At 46.5% G+C, this 18,145-nt stretch overlaps 2 protein-coding genes across 5 annotated transcripts in view; one reads left to right on the top strand and one right to left on the bottom strand.

The window, feature by feature from the left end:
* LRRN3 (leucine rich repeat neuronal 3) overlaps positions 1-13,129 on the top strand; it is a 33,004-nt gene extending 19,875 nt beyond the window's left edge. Inside the window, exons 1-2 of one of the 2 annotated variants that reach the window (XM_045828651.1) lie at positions 6,053-6,142; positions 10,174-13,129. In XM_045828651.1, coding sequence (XP_045684607.1) covers positions 10,535-12,661 — 2,127 coding nt within the window. In that variant the 5' untranslated portion in view covers positions 6,053-6,142; positions 10,174-10,534 and the 3' untranslated portion in view covers positions 12,662-13,129. Of the gene's footprint in view, positions 1-6,052; positions 6,143-10,173 lie in introns of those variants that run through there. The other variant, XM_045828650.1, reaches the window with a different exon arrangement.
* IMMP2L (inner mitochondrial membrane peptidase subunit 2) overlaps positions 1-18,145 on the bottom strand; it is a 594,300-nt gene that overhangs the window by 319,248 nt on the left and 256,907 nt on the right. The window lies entirely within an intron of this gene.

Genomic DNA, 18,145 nt, shown 5'->3' with positions numbered 1-18,145 from the left:
TCGAAGAGGAGTGAACATTAAGAATAACGCAGAAATGAGTGCTTCCCCCACAGATGCCTATGCACGCCACTGCGTAAATGCCAAGTAACGAGGAGATGACAAACGCAAAGTGAAAGAAGCAGAGACGGCCGTCGGCACCCGCGGGCTCCCACACGCAGTGGAGGAAGCTCCGAGACGCTGTAGCAGAAATCGGTGTTCCCCAGTGTGCACGGAGGGGTCCTCCTAGAGCAAGTACAAGCGTGGAGAGACAGGTTCTGGCCTAGACATACCGTTTGTTTTGCTGCTCATGTACAGGAATCATCTTCACAGATAATGCTATTAAGGAAGTGTTCGGTCGAGTGAAAGTGATCATTAAAAATGAATACAAATAGGAATGCTTTTTCACACTCGGAAAGGACTGTCACCACAAGCTGGTGACGCGTGAGGGCACAAAGCTCCTGACACCAACACGAAACACTCCCGACTCAGAGCTCACGCCCCGCTCTCCGAAAGGAAACAGGCGGAGGGACTGCCGCGCCGTGAATCGCCCTTCCTGGCCGGAGCTGTGCTTGCGACGGCCAGCTCCCTCCCGCAAATCCGGTGTACGGGGGCGCCCCTGGAAGGTCATGTTTAGGGAAACCATCCAGATCCTGTCTTATGTTACCCCGAGGCTCTCCCTGCACAGCGCCAGGCTGGAATCCGAAAATGATAGAAAGCCCAAGACTCCCTCAGAATCTGTCCAAATCATAGTTTAAGAGTCGGGGGAATAAAGGAATTCTGCTATGTGAGTTACTCCCGGTTTCTCTAAAAGAAACTTACTGCGGGGATTGCATTTTCAGCGGAGGGCGTCCGCTGAGCTTAGTTTCCTGAGGGGTGAAAAGAGTCCCTGGGTCGCTTCTGATTTTCACTGACATTCTCTGTGTTCAAGTGTAAGGGCTGGGACATGACAGGGACACACAATAGTATCAAGTCTTCCCTCTGTTTCTTTTCACCGACAGTATTCCGTCATGATGATAGGAGGGACTCCTATCCCTGGCCGGTTTGAGGATCTCAAGGTGTCTGACTTGAGAATCTGAAAATATCAGAACCTAAGGAAATCACTCTCAAGGCCCGTGTCCATTCAATGCATGGGTATACATCACATGCATTTTAGTGCAGAAACACGGTATGGCAACACAAATAACTCTGCTCTAATAAATAAGCTTCTCTATAATGATGATGCTGTAACAAATCGCTATGGGATTTCCTAGAACATTAACTATCAATTTGGAAACAGTGAAAATTTTGTCCAAACCGCAGAGGTTGTGGGACTGGAAGCCTGAGAACAAGGTGATTTAACGGAAACACACAGCCAAGGTTGGCCTGGAAAGCGGGTTTTCTTTCCCGGGTCCCCCTTCTCTTCCTCACTCGGCCGCCACCTAGATGTCGTCTGAGTGAAGCTCTCCTATCAAAGAAGGGGAACCTGGGAAACGGGTCCCAGGATGATGAAGGCTCTCGGACCCCTTCAGCTGGGGCAACCCCTTCTGAAAAAACACCGGATGAGGGCTGCTGCGTTAATAAACACTGGGGAGGAAGTAGAGGCGTGTGTTAGCCCATGAACTGAGAGATAGTAAAATGCCAAGCATTTATTTGAGCAAAAGTTGACTTGAGCAGGGCAGTGCCACACCCGGAGTGGTGAGGAGGCCCCGCCGTGCGTGACAGGGAGAGCTCGGGAGAGACTTTCATGGGGAAGACGTAGGAGCAAAGAGGGGACCGTGGGTCAGCGAGCGGGCCGCTGGGGGCGCGGTGTCCTGCACCGGTTTCCGCGTGGGCACTCCAGTCGTCCACGGGCTGGGGTCCGGGGTGCCTGTGACAGAGGAGCCCCTCGGCGTGACGGCCTCCCCGTGTAGTCGGTGGCGGGGAAGTCGGGCTTTCCAGAGGCACGGGGAAGGGTGCGGGTGCACGTCTGAGGAAGGATGAACTGGCAAGTCTCCCTCCCGGGTTTCGTAACAACAGTGCGGACGGTACCAGTGTCTACCAAAGCAGCCGCCGTGAGGACCACCCGCGAGAATCCCTGCGGGCGCGAGGCCAGGGGCACCCAGGACGTGCGTGCGGCTGGTGGGTGATCGGCTGCCCTGGCCACCGCCCCCCCGGCCCCCTCCCTGCCACGGCACTTCCTCCTCCCCTGCCCTCCCTACGCAGGCCGCCGGCTTCCCGTCCACGCCGGGAAGGGCGGGAGGCCAGTGTGCACACTCAGTCAAGGCCAAGGGGAACAGACCTCGCCCTGGCAGGCCCAGCGGCTGGGGGGGGCGGGGGGGGGAGGCGCGTGAGAGCGAATGCCTAAGGTCCCTCCAGATTGCCCACACCCCTCCACAGTGAACCGCCTGGCACGAGCCGTCTGACCTCTGGGGGCCCCCGGCACCTCGTTCCTGCGAGGCCATGAGGGGAGCAGATGGAAGGCTCAGAAATGAGCTCCTTGGAGCCCCCTCAGGGTCAGATGCCGTGGGCGGGAACGCCGGGCTGGGTACCACCTGAATCCCTCCAGACACCTGTCTCCCCGTGCTCCCCGCCCCCCCCCCCCGCCGCCTGCGCCCCCCCACCCCCACCCCCTGCCCCGGGAAAGATCTGCCCTCCTCTGCTGCCTTAGTGTGAATCCAGGCGAGACACCTGCATTTGGACGAACAGCTTCGCATGTGAAACGAGGCTGAGAATCCACGGATCTGCAAGTCCGTTCCTGCTAAAAACTCCCGTGACGTGAAAAACATGCTGATTTTATACGATACCGAATTTATGCAGGAGATTCAAACTTGAATATTATCCAAAAAAATCTACATTTTCTTCGTTTAGCAAAGTATCATAATGGATCTATTTTTCATCTATCAGTATTAATTGTTACTGACAGCTCATTTTTGCTTCATTTATTCCATCGTGGCAATCCACTTACCAGTGGTTAGTCTGCCTTAATGCGATGATGAAAGTGACACTCGTCCTTATTCCTACTGTGTACAAATAAACATGCAATGAAGTGAGGAAAATGGCAGGTGATTAATCTGACGGTGTTTAAAGGCCCCATCATGGCAAAAATTCGCTGATCCTAATGTGCTGATGACACAGAACTGGAGTAGTAAATATAAACTTGTGATGAACTAAATAGAAAGGGTAAGATTGGAGAAGACAGTTTACCGACAGCCATTTTTTAGACACCGTTTTAAAGGCCTTTCATGTTTACGGAGTAATATCATACATGCTCAGAATGGGAAGAAACCTTAATAACCATGCAGCCACATTGTAGTTAAATGTTAACTATTAACCTGATGCAAAGGAATGGGAGCTGTCCTCTCTGCAATTACACAACCGTCTGGTAAACGTGGCCCATGCATGTTTCATAACACTAAGCAGATTTTCTTCCCCTTTATCAAGTTTTTATAAACAGATGAACACTTCAAGAGAGCATTCATTAAACTGTTGTGTGCAGTCACCATTATCCACGGCCTGAAAGTTGACAGAAAGACTCAAACAATTAGTTTTGAAAAACTGGAAAATAAGTATTTCCCAAGGGAAAAAATAGCTTTTCATGGGAAGGCATTTAGTATAACTCAATACCTTTGGGATCTGGAATCTTCAATTAGAAATGAAGAAAGACTGAGTCTTACAATGAAGGAATAAGAAGTCAGATAATGAGAGAACAGAATTCTTTCTACAAATAAACTTAGCAATTTGCTATAGAAAGGGGAAAAAAACAGGTTTTCACGGTAGCCATGGCAACTTCCAGTCCTCGCCACTTTTTGAACCTAAGTCGACGATCGCGTCTTTCTCTCCTTCAGACTCTGTGGTCTTTGTCACACACGCACGACGAGGCGCAGGGAGGAAGCCCCACTCTGTTCTTGCGCTTCAGCATTCTAAAATGTCACCTGCGGGACAGCGGGCTCCACATCTCCCCACCCACGCGCCGCCCCCGGGTACACAGCGGACTTGAATGAGCACTGCAGGAGAACGCAGAACACTCCGGCCGCTGCTCATGGGTGCCCAGAGCTCCGCACTCCCGCCTGTGGACGGCCACGGGGCAGGGCACACGCCGTTCTTCTACTGGCGGGCAGCCCTGCTGTGCCTCCCGCCCGAGGTCTGCCCCTCCAACAGCCAAGACCCTGGCACGTAGCTAGTTCGTCTCATCTACCGCCGACCCTCCTGGTGTGCAGCAGTGCCTGCTGACGCGTCGGTGATGGAAAACAAATGACGCTACAGAACAAAGATCCTTTTATCAAATGAAAAGCTTTCGCCCTATGTTTCCACATATCCAGAAACCATTTCTGTACTTAGATTACAGAAATCTCCGGTTACAATGAGTGTTCATAGGTATGAAGGATATTGTCAGATATGAGAATTCTTAAAATTGCTTTGTTTTAATGGCCTAGACAGCAAGTTTCAGGCCAGAGTATAATTCTACATATATTCCACGATCATTGAAAACACAGAAAACATCCGGGTCTTGGACGCCCCCTCAGGCAAAGCTACATGCAGGAGCCCGTAAGAAAATCAAAGGTACCATGAAAAAAATTCAGAAAGCACGAAAGGACGTATGGATTAGAACATTCCACATCTGAAAATGCTTTTTAATTTTTTTTTAAAATTCTTCTGAATCAATCCTCCAAAAAGCCTAAAGTTAATGGCCAATGAAGAATAACTTTCAATCTTTCAAGTTTTAAAAATCGTACAAAGTAAAGAGATGGGACATAAAAGCACAGTGATGGGTACAGCGGGTCCTCAGCAAACGCTTATTGAAGGGCTGAATGGAAGAATAAATGAAAAATAAATGAAAAACCTAATAAGGGCTGACTTTGAACCTGGGTGAGTCATTTGTTCAAACCATTTAAGAGAGTCTTGGTCTAATGCATTAAGATGTCAATTTCCATTCCTGGTGATATTTCATTAACATCATCTTCTGAAATGTATGTAATAACATTCCATGATAATTTACTTTGCTTTAATATATGAAAGATTCCGTTGCCTTTAAAACTAAAAGAAGGTACAAAAATACCTTCTGAAATAGTTTTATGTTAAAAAAAAAACAACTGAAAAGGCAGTAGTTACTTATGAGTTGGCTCCTAGCTCCTGAGAGTACGAGCATGCATATGAATGTTCACCCCCAAGACAGGGAATCATGGAATGAAAAAGTATCTGCTGCTAGTGACATCTACTTGTGTCGGGTTTATTGACCACATTTTAAAGAAGAAAAGCAGTAAATTTTACCCACAAGTGGTCTACTTTACACCCACCCGTTCGGCCATCCCTCCCAATATGTTCATTGGAGGCTGAGCACCTTGGCCTCTTCCAAAGCAAGAGTCCTCAAACCTCGGAAACCCAAGTTGAAATATTGATGTTTTGAAGTACAATTTCCCTAATCTTATTTTAGAAGGGGAAGAAAATCCCAGCAATTGCTGGAATATGGAGAATTATACAAATAGAATAATGATAACGTAATTTAAGTTTCCTAAGCTCGAAAGCGTTTTTCAAAGATGTATTCTTTTTCTTGATGTATTCCACAAGGGAACGCGGGAGGGGTGAAGTTGGACAGAGAGAGGAAAAGCGACAGGGCTGAGAGAGTTAAAAATGCCCAACACGTAAAGACGGGATTAAGTGGGTCAATTCATCTTTGTAATGATGTCATTATTTTTATGTTTAAAAAACCATACAGACGCATATGGAAACAAACTGAAATCCGTCCTTCTGACATAAGCGCCGCCACTACGACCGTGGGTTGGGCCAAACCCCTGAAGGGCCCAGGGCAGAGCCCACGCGGGCTCCGTGGTGACACTAAGGGCCGCTCCCTGCGGAGCAGCTGCGTTTTCCCATCGGTACCCGGAAAGTCAGCAGGCGACACTTCGAGGGACAACTGGGATATTTCTGCTTTGTCACCACCAGGCAATGAGAAAAAGATTTTGTCACGATCTGGGGCCACGCCTTTTTCTCTTTTGTTTTTCCCTGCGTTTTTTTTATTGTCGGTTACTTCAGAAGGAAAAGTCATCGTCATCACTATTCCACACGCTGTCCTCCAACGGCAAGTACGGACGCACCCGTTTGTGCGTGAACACCGAGCACGCACCTGCGGAGTGACCGACCGCTGCTGGGAGGTGCTGGGCTAGGTGCTGATCAGCCAAGCCAATGTGCTAATATAATCAGATCCAGGGTGAGTTTCGCACAGTCTCCAATAATAAAAATCTCATCATCTGTTAAGGGACTCATAATCGAATAACTGCATGTCTACTGATGTAATAATCTAATAATCTCATGTCTAATAATATCATGTCCAGAAAGGAAACAAGAAAGGTAAACACGTGATGAGGACACAGATGTGGGTGGCCGAGAGTGAACCCAGGAGCAGTGCCCCAGCACAGGGACCTGGGGTCCAAGGTCACACCAAGGGCCCTGGGCTCAAGAGCCCCCATTCCTGTGACGATGCTCTCTTTACGTCAGCGGGCATGCCGGGCTCTGCTGACCATGACAGTGAAGACTCTGACCTGACTTCCCGCCTCAGGTTCTAGACTCGAGAGCCAGCTGCGAACTCCTGATTTGTATTCCCAGGTCCATTTTTTAAAAGTGGAGCAAAAGCACCGACCACCAGAGCCAGGTGTCCGCAGTCTCTGACCGCCGTGTTTCCCACTGCAGGGTGGTGCCGGCGTTCCGGTTTTGGCCCCTGGGAGCTGGGTTAGTGCGAATCTCACACTGGTCACTACTAGCAGATGGATAAAACTAGTTTTCAGGAAGAGCTGAAAACCAAGGAAATGCCAGCCCTGCTGAGACGGAAAACAACAAGTGACTTGGAAAAAGTCATTCATCTCTTTTCCACACGCATGTGCAGTGTGGGCCACCAGAAAGAGCTGCGGTCCACAAGACAAAACCTCGGTTCTAATGCCACAGCAGCGTTTTTAGCTCTGTGACTTCAGTTGCATGGGTTTCCACACGCTGACCTAAAAATCAGGAGCTATAGTACTTCCCCACGCCCTTGGAAGGTCATGATTAAGATAAAATAAACAATGAGCAAGACAGGGCTTTGAAACCCATAAAGTGCTGCACTGTAAAAGGTCAGCACGGCCTTACTCTCCTGCAAACAGCGCCTGCCAGAGTGTCTATTAGTGAATCAGCACCGTCAGCTCAAAGACGTGAGGAAGAAGGCAGTGTCACCGGGAAGGAAGGCACAACATCCAGACCCTCTGCTGTGCTTCCCGGGCTGCCGGTGTCTTCCTACGGGCCTGGGGAAACACAGGTTGAATCTGTTCGCCACTCTGAGAACTCGCCTTACTTCCAAAAGCCTGTGGGATAAATCCAGTTCAAGTGTGGTTGTTTCTGGCATATGGCCATACAGTGATGAAATGAGGTCGGAAAAGAGTTTCTAATTAGATGGAGATAGACATTTCAGAAAACGCTCCCAGGAATCATTTCAAAGTAAAAAGTGGCATTGTGAACTGCCCCCGCCCCCCGCCCCGCCCCACATCCTACGTTTCATCATTTCATCGTGAACATCCCTAGTGCTGCTGCTGCTGCTGCCACGGAGGAGGATGGGGGCGTGGCTTTGGGCCCTGGACCAAGGGGGCGGCGCCCATGCACTGGCCATCACGATGTCTCACACTGGGCTCACCCGAGCCCTTCGTGGGAACACACCGAGATGGGCTTGGCCCTTTGTGTCTAGGCTTTCTGTCCACGTTGGGAATAAAGAGGCGACAGACTTCTATGGTCGTTTTCTCAGGTGCGCCCTCTGTGCTGGCATACCCGCTCTGACACAGACTTGTACCCACCTGGTCCCCCGTGTCCCCCACTGACGAAGGGGAGAGACCAGGCTGGCTTTCTGTCCTCGAGCTGTCAGAGCTCTACGTGGGACACAGAAGGTGCTCGTTAAAGGGGACTGAGTAAGTGAAGGAAAGAACCGCACTTATGAGATTCACTTTTTGTTCAAGTGCAATGTTCCTTTATATTACACTCACATTTAACCTTTGGGTTCAGTAACAGAGCTAACACATTCTGTGTAAACAGTACCTTCATGCAAGTTAAAGCAGCTAAACACTGAAATTAAGAAATGAAACAGACTGAACCACTGAGGTTATGTGAGAAAGGTGACTACGGTATATGTGCCCATGGATTAACGTGCTTCACCTATGGGTTCATTTGAAACATTTCTTGGGCATCTACTACGGCGTAATTTCCAGGCCCGGGAGGCGGGAGGCGAAGTCAGGCAGGCTCACGCTCTCGGGCAGGTGGGCGCTGGTGAGGGACAGCACCCAGCAGGTGCTGTGGTGGGCGTGAGTCTCAGGGCTGGGACCGCTGTGGGGGGCAGCTGATGACAGCTGGGGTGAGGGGGCATCCAGAGGGCTCCCCAGAGAGGTGATGCCTGAACTGAGGCACAGGTCACCTTAAAACAGAGAAACAGGTGTTGCAGGCAGAGAGGAGGCCTGAGGCCCCCTTGGCCCCCCCAGCAGAGATAAGGCTGTGCGCACAAGGCAGGCGGAAGCGGAGGACAGACAGACAGAGGAAGGACAGGGACCTCGGGTGGCAGGCGGCTCCGTGGGCTTGGCACCTCTCAGGGACCTTCAGTGAGGGAGGAGCTGCATTCGAGTCTTTCCCCGAGGGACCCAGAGCCTACTGTAAAAAGGTATTAAGAAGTACTAATTGGTAGTTACAGAGCAGTTGCAGGGAAGTGAAGCACAGCACAGGGAATAGGAGCAGTGACATGGTGATAACTGCGCCTGGTGCCAGGTGGGCGCTGGAAACGGGGGGGACTCCGGAGCGTACACGGCTGCCTGACCCCTACGCTGTACGCTGGAAGCAAGTACAGAATAGTGATGAATGCAGACTGTCATGGGAAAATAGAATTAAAACAAACAGATTGCAAGTAATAGCTGAAGGGTCAGTTAAGAAAATGTAGATAAGCAAACAGGACGGGGGAAAAAAAAGGAAAGCAGAGACTTAATTCGAGATAGCATAGTATGTATCTGAACTTCGAGATCTGGCTTTAGATAAAATCACAGCTCTTAAAACAGAGGATAAGAGGAAAAGCAGGCGTGACTTTATGAGTTGTACATGTTCTAGAATTCTGAAAGACAAGGGACTTCTTCTTTTAAATAAAAAAGAAGTTTCTCTCTCTCCATAGAGACGGCATCTCCAGTTGTATTTATCTCTGTCGCTGAAGCCCTGTCTTATCTTAGAGTCACTGAGGATGCCTCCAGGAGAGCAACTGCTGGGCAGAGAGCGGAGAGAGTGCTCCTGTCTGTGCCCCGAGCACAGAGCCCCAGGAGGACCCGCCCACCCAGCCCTGGGGCCCGAGCGCAGGCAGGTGGGGCTCTCCTGCAGGGTCCTGAAGGAGCTGGTGGGCACAGGCGGTGAGGCACTAACACCCAGCGCATTATCAAAGCTGCACCTTGGTTTTGCGTTGCTTGTTTTTATGTGAGAGACATCAGTATCCATTTAAAAGAAGGAATGGCTAAGTGCCTGTTTTAGTGCTGTAATAAAGTTACTTCTTTCCCTGTTAGTGACTAATAGAATCGAAGTTATTTTCAGGGAAAAAAAATAGAGCAGTAAAACATGCATCGGAATTCCCCTTAAGAATGACAACATACAGGTGCATCCATGGCAAGTGAGACTTTGTCTCTTCCAAATACCGCAAAGGTGAGGCCGCTGGACGCAGAGGACAGGGTGGAGAGGAGTATGAATGGAAACAGGAAGTCCAGCCGAATGCCAGGACTTCCGATTCGTGTCACAGTTGCTCCCCGGGGCCGGCCAGACCGCGGGCTAATGCGTTTGCTTGTTGCTGAACAGTCCTGTGTCTTCGCGCCCTTTAACTCTGTCTGTGGAAGGGGGGCAAAGGCTGTCGCTGCTGAAAGGCTTTCTTTTCTTCCCATTCACTCACTGATTGTCAAAGAGAATGAGAACTATAACAAATACAAGTGCGAGGTACAAACAAGTAAAATGTGGAAATAACAGAAATATCGTGGAAGCGTGTTCGTGGTGTCTACTGTAACTTCAGCCTTCTGAAGATCCCACTGGTCAGCCTTCCAATGCCTGGGCCAGTCACTGTCGAGGCTAAAGTCGCACAGTGAATTATCCGTCAACTCTAAGGATCTGTGAGCTCACCATGATTATTAGTTAATGGATGTTAATGATGGTACATGTTTCCTTTAGACTAATTCTTTTTCTTCTCTGTTTTATACTTTCTTTCATTACGGTTAGCGTCACGCTGCTCTTCCTGCAAGGACGGCACTGGCACGGGGTTTGAACACGACACTCCTAAATACATGAGTTGCTCCATTTCCTGTGACCATCTGTCCACACCGCGTCGTCAAAGCGCGTCTCAGTCTCCTCCCGTAGAGGCAGCAGTGACCGGCGGTTGTCCAAGATGTGTGACGTTTCCGGACGGGGCAACTGGGGTGCCGGCACTCGGTCCCACGACAGAAGACGCTGCAGGTCTACGGCGGCGGTCACCGTGTGACCAGCGCCGCCACACTCCCTGCCGGTCGGCGCTCGCTGAACTTCCCAGCAGTGACTGCGGAATCCTTCTGGGCCCGTGACGTCGCCGAAGAGGGAAGCTAAGATGAAGGACACGCCACTCCGAATGCACGTGCTACTCGGCCTAGCGATCACGACACTGGTGCAAGCCGTAGACAGGAAAGCGGATTGCCCGCAGCTATGTACGTGTGAGGTCAGGCCCTGGTTTACGCCCCGGTCCATCTACATGGACGCCTCCACGGTGGACTGTAACGATTTAGGTCTTTTCAGTGTCCCAGCCAGGCTGCCTGCCGACACACAGATCCTGCTCCTGCAGACTAACAACATTGCCAAAATCGAACACACCGTAGACTTTCCCGTGAACCTTACCGGCCTGGACTTATCGCAAAACAATTTATCTTCGGTCGCCAATCTTAACGTCAGAAAGATGCCGCGGCTGCTCTCTGTGTACCTGGAGGAAAACCAACTCACGGAGCTGCCCGACAGATGCCTGTCCGGGCTGAGCCACTTACAGGAACTCTACATGAATCACAACCTGCTCTCCGCCATCTCGCCAGGGGCCTTCATCGGCCTGCGTAATCTTCTGCGGCTTCATCTCAACTCAAATCGACTGCAGATGATCGACAGCCAGTGGTTTGACGCTCTTCCCAATCTGGAGATCCTGATGATCGGGGAGAACCCGATCATCAGAATCAAGGACATGAACTTTAAGCCACTTGTCAATCTCCGCAGCCTGGTGATAGCTGGTATAAACCTCACGGAAATGCCGGACGATGCCTTGGTGGGGCTTGACAACTTAGAGAGCATCTCTTTTTACGACAACAGGCTTAGGAAAGTGCCCCGCGTCGCTCTTCAGAAAGTCGCAAACCTCAAGTTTTTGGATCTCAATAAGAACCCCATTCATCGGATCCGGAGAGGCGACTTGAGCAACATGCTGCACCTGAAGGAGGTGGGCATCAACAACATGCCCGAGCTGGTTTCCATCGACAGCCTGGCCGTGGACAACTTGCCGGATTTAAGGAAAATTGAAGCGACCAACAACCCCAGGTTGTCTTACATCCACCCCAACGCCTTCTTCAGGCTGCCCAAGCTGGAGTCCCTCATGCTGAACAGCAACGCCCTCAGCGCCCTGTACCACGGCACGGTGGAGGCCCTGCCCAGCCTCAAGGAGATCAGCATACACAGCAATCCCATCAGGTGCGACTGTGTCATCCGCTGGATCAACATGAACAAAACCAACATCCGGTTCATGGAGCCGGAGTCGCTGTTCTGCGTGGACCCTCCCGAGTTCCAAGGCCAAAACGTCCGGCAGGTGCACTTCCGGGAAATGATGGAAATCTGCCTCCCTCTTATAGGGCCCGAGAGCTTCCCTTCCAACCTGGACTTGGAAGCCGGGAGCTACATCTCCTTACACTGCAGAGCTACCGCGGAGCCGCAGCCTGAAATCTACTGGGTGACACCGGCTGGCCAGAAACTCTTGCCTAACACGCTGATGGACAAGTTCTACGTCCATTCTGAAGGCACCCTAGATATCAGCGGTATAACCCTGGCAGAAGGGGGGTTGTACACTTGCATAGCAACTAATCTGGTTGGTGCTGACTTAAAGTCTGTCATGATCAAAGTGGATGGCTCTTTTCCCCAGGATAACAATGGATCCTTGAACATTAACATCCAAGATGTTCAGGCCAATTCAGTTCTGGTGTCTTGGAAGGCAAGCTCTAAGATTCTCAAATCCAGCGTGAAGTGGACAGCCTTTGTCCAGACCGACAATTCTCATGCCGCCCAAAGTGCTCGGATACCTTCTGATGTCAAGGTTTATAATCTCACCCATCTGAACCCATCGACTGAGTATAACATTTGTATCGATGTCCCCACCGTCTATCAGAAACACAGAAAACAATGCGTTAATGTCACCACAAAGGGGTTGGACCCTGATCAAAAAGAGTATGAAAAAAATGACATCGTAACATTGATTGTCTGCCTCGCGGGCTTTCTGGGGATTATCGGCATGACAGGCCTTTGCAGCTGGCTCTCTCATAAAATGAACTGTGATGTTGGACAAAACTACGCGAGGAGTTACTTACAGAAACCAACCATCACGTTCAGTGAGCTTTACCCTCCTCTCATTGACCTCTGGGAAGCAGGCAAAGAAAGAAGTACAGCATTGGAAGTGAAAGCAACTGTTATAGGTGTGCCAGCAGATGTATCTTAAAAACACCTGACTAAATCTACTTCAAAGAGAAGCTCAAGAGTGTAGTTGTGCTTGGGGGGGAAAAAAAGCATAGAAATACTACTTTCTAGAAGAAAGTTTAAGCTTCACCGATGCTGCTCCTGACCGATGGAAACTGTACAAGTTCAGCATTTTAATTCACCGGCTTCAAAGGGTACTGTGGCAACCAAATAAGATAATTCCACTTTCTTGAACTCTCATGTAACTTTTATGTCTGGACTGCAGTTACAGTGGACAACAACATTTCCGTATTTTTTTTAAGTATGTAAGAGTAGTGGAACTGAGCAATACCTCCTGCTGTGTTGTATTACACATATTAGCCACGAGTTTTCGCAGTGACCAGATAAACTTGAATTGACACGTGGTGTAATAAAATGGACAGATTCTGTAGACTAGACACAGTGAGTATGTGGACCTCTTTTATAAGAAAAAATACATTTTGGATTAAAATCAATTGCTTTTGTCTTGTTTTTTTTTGTTTGTTTTTAAATAAAGAATAATTTCTGGGAAATGTCATCTGACCAGGTATCATTTAAATGACGTTTTTTAAAAAAGTGTTTTTCTATAATGACATTTGAAATGCTAGGAGTAACACTCTTTTACTGGGTTCTGTAACTACCTTTTTATAATGCACAAAAAATGGACTGAGAGGCACTTTATCAATATTGAAAGGCAATCATCACATTTATTTAACCCTTTCACTAATGATGAAAAGAAACCCCCCCAGCAAATTATGTATTCATTTAAAGGTTTTCTTTTCTTAACAAGAAGCTTTTGTGGTGGATTTAATCATTAAGTTCACATAATGTAGATCAATATCTGAGGAACTGAAAGCCTTATTTTGATAATTAGTAGTAACTCAAATTTAAGATGCTTGCTTTGCAGAAAATACTGCCAAATTTTGGCAGGACTTAAGATCTGGGTGTAACCTTCAAATCTTTCCATGATTCTAAACACTCAATGCACTTTACTTCAATAATAAGCAAATAACCCGATCATGTTCTGTGTTGCAAACATAGCAATGAGGCATGTTCTACAAAACCCCAAAAGAAGGACATTTATATACTTATATTGCAACTAACCTTAGAAGTGCTGACTTGATGTCTGGTCAAAGAAGACGATCCTTTTACCCCAGAATAAAATGATTTTTTAAATTTTAGAAGACTGGGATTTTTCAAGACTAAAATCTGAGAGTTTTCCTTTAAAACCTATTGAGAATTCATAGTAGAAGTTTATAGGTTCCATCTTATGAAATTCTCCCTTTTATTTACTTCACCCCAATATAAAAATGGCCTGAGCCAGATAATTCCAGAGTTCAACAGAAATTTAAGAGGGCAACCTTCTTAATGAAAGGAAAATCCCAGAAAATTTCAAAGTAAAAAAAAAATTAAGTGCAGTTGTCTATGACTCCATTCAAGGCACCTAAAAACACAGCTTTAAAAAATTAAGAGTCATTGAATTTAACTGCCAAGAGCGTAACTGATTATTTAAGAGTCTTGTATAGTAAATATGTAACTTTTACTTGAGAAAAAAACCCAGCCAATATCTTTTAGGGTTTTAGTTGTATTTACAAACAAAAATCCAGAGCCATGCAAAATAAATGTACTTGTGTACAAAGGAGATACCCTGAAACAATGAAAAACCATCTGAGACAATAAGCCACACTTTTTATAGGCAAATCACTTATCTCTGCAAAGCTACAAGGTTTCCATGTTAATTGCTCGGTGCCTGTTCCTAATCAAGTGTTCAACTTTTCTTACAGTAGCTTGCTGTATAGTGTCAACATGCCATTGTCCTGTAAACATTTCCAGTACTGTAGTCATATCAACTTATCTGTTAATACTAGACATTTGCTTTTGTGATAGCCTTGACGGTTTCTAATTAAATCCTAGCTGTTTTTCACAGTGTGGAAGGTAATTGTTATGAACTCTTTGAAATGAAAGAACAAACTGTGTTAATTTAACAAAAACCAAACTTGAGACTTGATCATCCAGTGTGTTTCCCAAACACAGGTTTTACAACCTGATGAATCACTATCACACAGTGGCTGACATTAGAATTTATCAGCAAGACATGCTCGTACATCATGAGAGGTTTCAGCACCACGGACAGAGCTTTTGTAAAGGGCCAGGCTATTTGTCAAAATAGAGGAGCTGAAGTGTGACCTATTAGGGTGCAGGTATTGTAGAGATCAGCAAGAACTTTCTCAGGTATCTGGTATGTTTCTTTCAAGCCTATCTGCATAAAGAACCATAACAAACATATCCTAAAGCTGAGAATCCATTTCAAGCTACATTTTCTTAGGGAAATTGTAGCAAATAAGCACTCTGAAATAGACATCCAATACTGAGCATTGAAAGGAAGTATTTTTGTTACAGCCAAATAAATACAGAAGCTCAAAGCAAAACACATTTGCTTGATTAAATTTTAATCTAAATTGACAGTAAGAGAGAAAAACACATTTGCTTCAACAAAACAAGAATGACATTTCATGCTTCCTATGTTTCCCTCTAATTCTCACATAAAATCATCTGAGTTCCGGCCACAGGGCTCAAGGCATGTAACTCACAACTCAGCGACACCACACGGGTGCAACGGCGAACTTCAGCTATGAGAGGACTGTGAGGTTCATACCTTTAGGAATTCCAAATGATCCCCTCATCTGGTATGCGAGAAAACATTTTTTTCCATAAAAACAAATTTTAAAAAATATATATGTTGTGTAATTTAGGCTACAAAACAAAATTCAATTTTTTAAAATGAGCATATCCAGTTGAATACAAGAATGCATAAAAGCACTGTGGAGAGAAATGTGTTATTGCCAGCAAAGCCAAGCTGCCAATCACATGCAGATCATTTTTACAGAAAAAAACATGAAATATATTTATGGTGCATACATTGGCCTTTTGATACTGATTTCAGTTCTTCATTTTTTACTTTAATTAAATAAAGTGTTAAGTGAAACTACGTATCAGCAAGCCTAAGCTTAAAATTATAATTTCTTCATCTATTCATTGAACTATATTTTATTTACATTCCCAAAATACCCATGCATGACTATCAGTCACTGGAGACACAGAAGTGAACAGGACAAATTCATCATCATTCTGGGGCTCATATTCTACTGGATTGCGCTCTGGTTGTATACTGCTGTTTTCACAAACATGTCTTAACTACGTTACTTACTGGAGCCCCAGCTGCAAACCATACTTTCGAAGAAAGCATACTTTCATACTCAGAAAATCATAGTTTTTTACTTGGTCTAAAATGTTTTATTTATCACAACGTGCCAATATAGAAACTTAATCCAAATTTGTTACGGAAATTTATTATTTATTACTCATTATAGATAGGAATTAGCCTAATACCACCCCTAGACTGCTTAAATCAAGAAGCTTGTCTACTAACCATAAACTATTTCTAGGCAGAGAAATATGGATAAATATGTCTCCTCCACTTTAAAAACAGAGAGATTGACCACACAAGAAACATAACAATTCAAGAAGGCAATCTAGCATTGACAAAATGTTTATTTTACAAAGGGAGCAATCAATTCTTATAAGATCTTTCAACAACTATGAAGGAAAACCTTCAAATTCCACAGATTAGCTTTTGACATGAAAAATCAGAAGTGATATGTCAGTAATCAATAAAGCAAACAATAAAATCAACTAAAAGTTTAAAAGTACATATTTGCTAAAAAGGAAAATTTCTGATAAAATATTCCCACAACTACCAAAAACAGAAGAAAACTTTCTCACTGTATGAGGAGGGTCCCACAAAAAAAACCAAAATTATCCTCTGGAGGGCGGGCCCCTTGCAGTACAGACCTCCCCCACTAGGCCAGTGCTCTAGGAACCCGTCTGTATCAGTGCACCAGCTGGCGTTGTTGTGAGAGGTTGTGTTTGGCTTCAGTGCATTTTTTTTCAAGCCTCTTTCAATGCGTTTGCCCATTGCATGATAGGTGATTGATTACAAGCGCACCTGTCCACTCCACCACGCTGAGTGTTCAGCAGTTTTTGACCAAAAATGGCACGACCCCTGTGCCCTGCCCTCTCTATTCACCTGATCTCTCTCCCTGAGAGACTTTTTTGTTTCCTCGGATGAAAAAAGTCCTCAAAGGGAAACGTTTTGCTGATGTGGAAGAGGTGAAACAAGCAAACCAAAAAAGGGCAGAAGCACTAAGAGGCATCACAATTGATGAGTTCCAAAACTGTTCTGAGCCCTGGCTGGCGTAGCCCAGTGGATTGAGCTCGGGCTGCGAACCAAAGCATCGCAGGTTCGATTCCCAGTCAGGGCACATGCCTGGGTTGCAGGCCACGGCCCCCAGCAACCGCACATTGATGTTTCTCTCTCTCTCTCTTTCTCCCTCCCTTCCCTCTCTAAAAGTAAATAAATAAAATCTTTTAAAAAACTGTTGGGAGCAGTGGAAAAAAGCACCTCAATAGGTGTATTGCATCCAATGAAGAGTACTTTGAAGGTGACTGAAGTTTAAACGTGAGAATAAATACACAGTTTTATAAATAAATTCCGGGAGGGTTTTTCTGGTCCCCCCTCAGATATGCTCCCATTAAATGGTGACTTGGGCTTCATTGCACCTGGGAATGAGGGACGATGAATAGTGACTCTATAGGGACCCCTTTTCTTGGATGCAACCTCCCTCATTCTCTTTTTCTGTAACTTCCCAAAACAAATTATAACAGATAAGTAAGACGTGGTTTTGTTTGTTTGTTTGTTTGTTTCTGAAGAAAATGGTTGTGGTAGTTATGTTTCCTATATCAAACATCCCACACGGTCATTTGGGGACAAAGCTAAAGAGAAAGCCTGCAGCCACCTTCACACTCAGTCCCACGGCCCCCACTGCCGTCACATCCTGTCACCCCGGCTAATGCACGGCTCATCGGGTTGCCCCCCGGGGGGGCGTGGTCATACTGTCCTGGAGCAGAAAAGCCACAGCTGCAATCTAAATGCTACACCCAGGATCACCGCGTTCTGGGGAAAGAAAGAAATGGACTCGTTTCAGTACACCCGTGGCTGCTTTTGTGTGTTTGTTTGAAAAGCGAGGACTCTATGGTAACAGCTGACCACCCACTTAGTTTATTTTATTTATACTTCTGAAGCAAGGGGAACATAAAAACACTATCTGTAGACAGGAATGCAATGGCAAAATCAGAGTTCATTCTAGTACTCGCAATCCATGTAATCAATGCTTAGAATAAGATAATAAAAGATGTTAAAAAAGACTCTTCTAGTAAAAGATAGGTCATTTTCTAAATCTGGCCTGGACTAAACATTTCATTAATGACATAACAAAGGTGCTCCTGAATCCACAAGCGAGCATTCAGCACTCTCAGGGGAGAAGAGAAAGCATACGGAACACCCCACAATTCCTTTTCACCCCCGCTGAGGACAGACGAGCCCGCAGACTGGAATCGACCTGTTCCAGTTCACTTGGTTCATTTTACA

The sequence above is a fragment of the Phyllostomus hastatus genome, unplaced genomic scaffold, assembly GCF_019186645.2.
Source record: "Phyllostomus hastatus isolate PE091 unplaced genomic scaffold, TTU_PhHast_1.1 phas_scaffold_78, whole genome shotgun sequence".
In the NCBI taxonomy this organism is placed as follows: Eukaryota; Metazoa; Chordata; class Mammalia; order Chiroptera; family Phyllostomidae; genus Phyllostomus; species Phyllostomus hastatus.
Note: the sequence above shows the minus strand (reverse complement) of the source record. Positions and strands in the feature narration are given on the sequence as shown.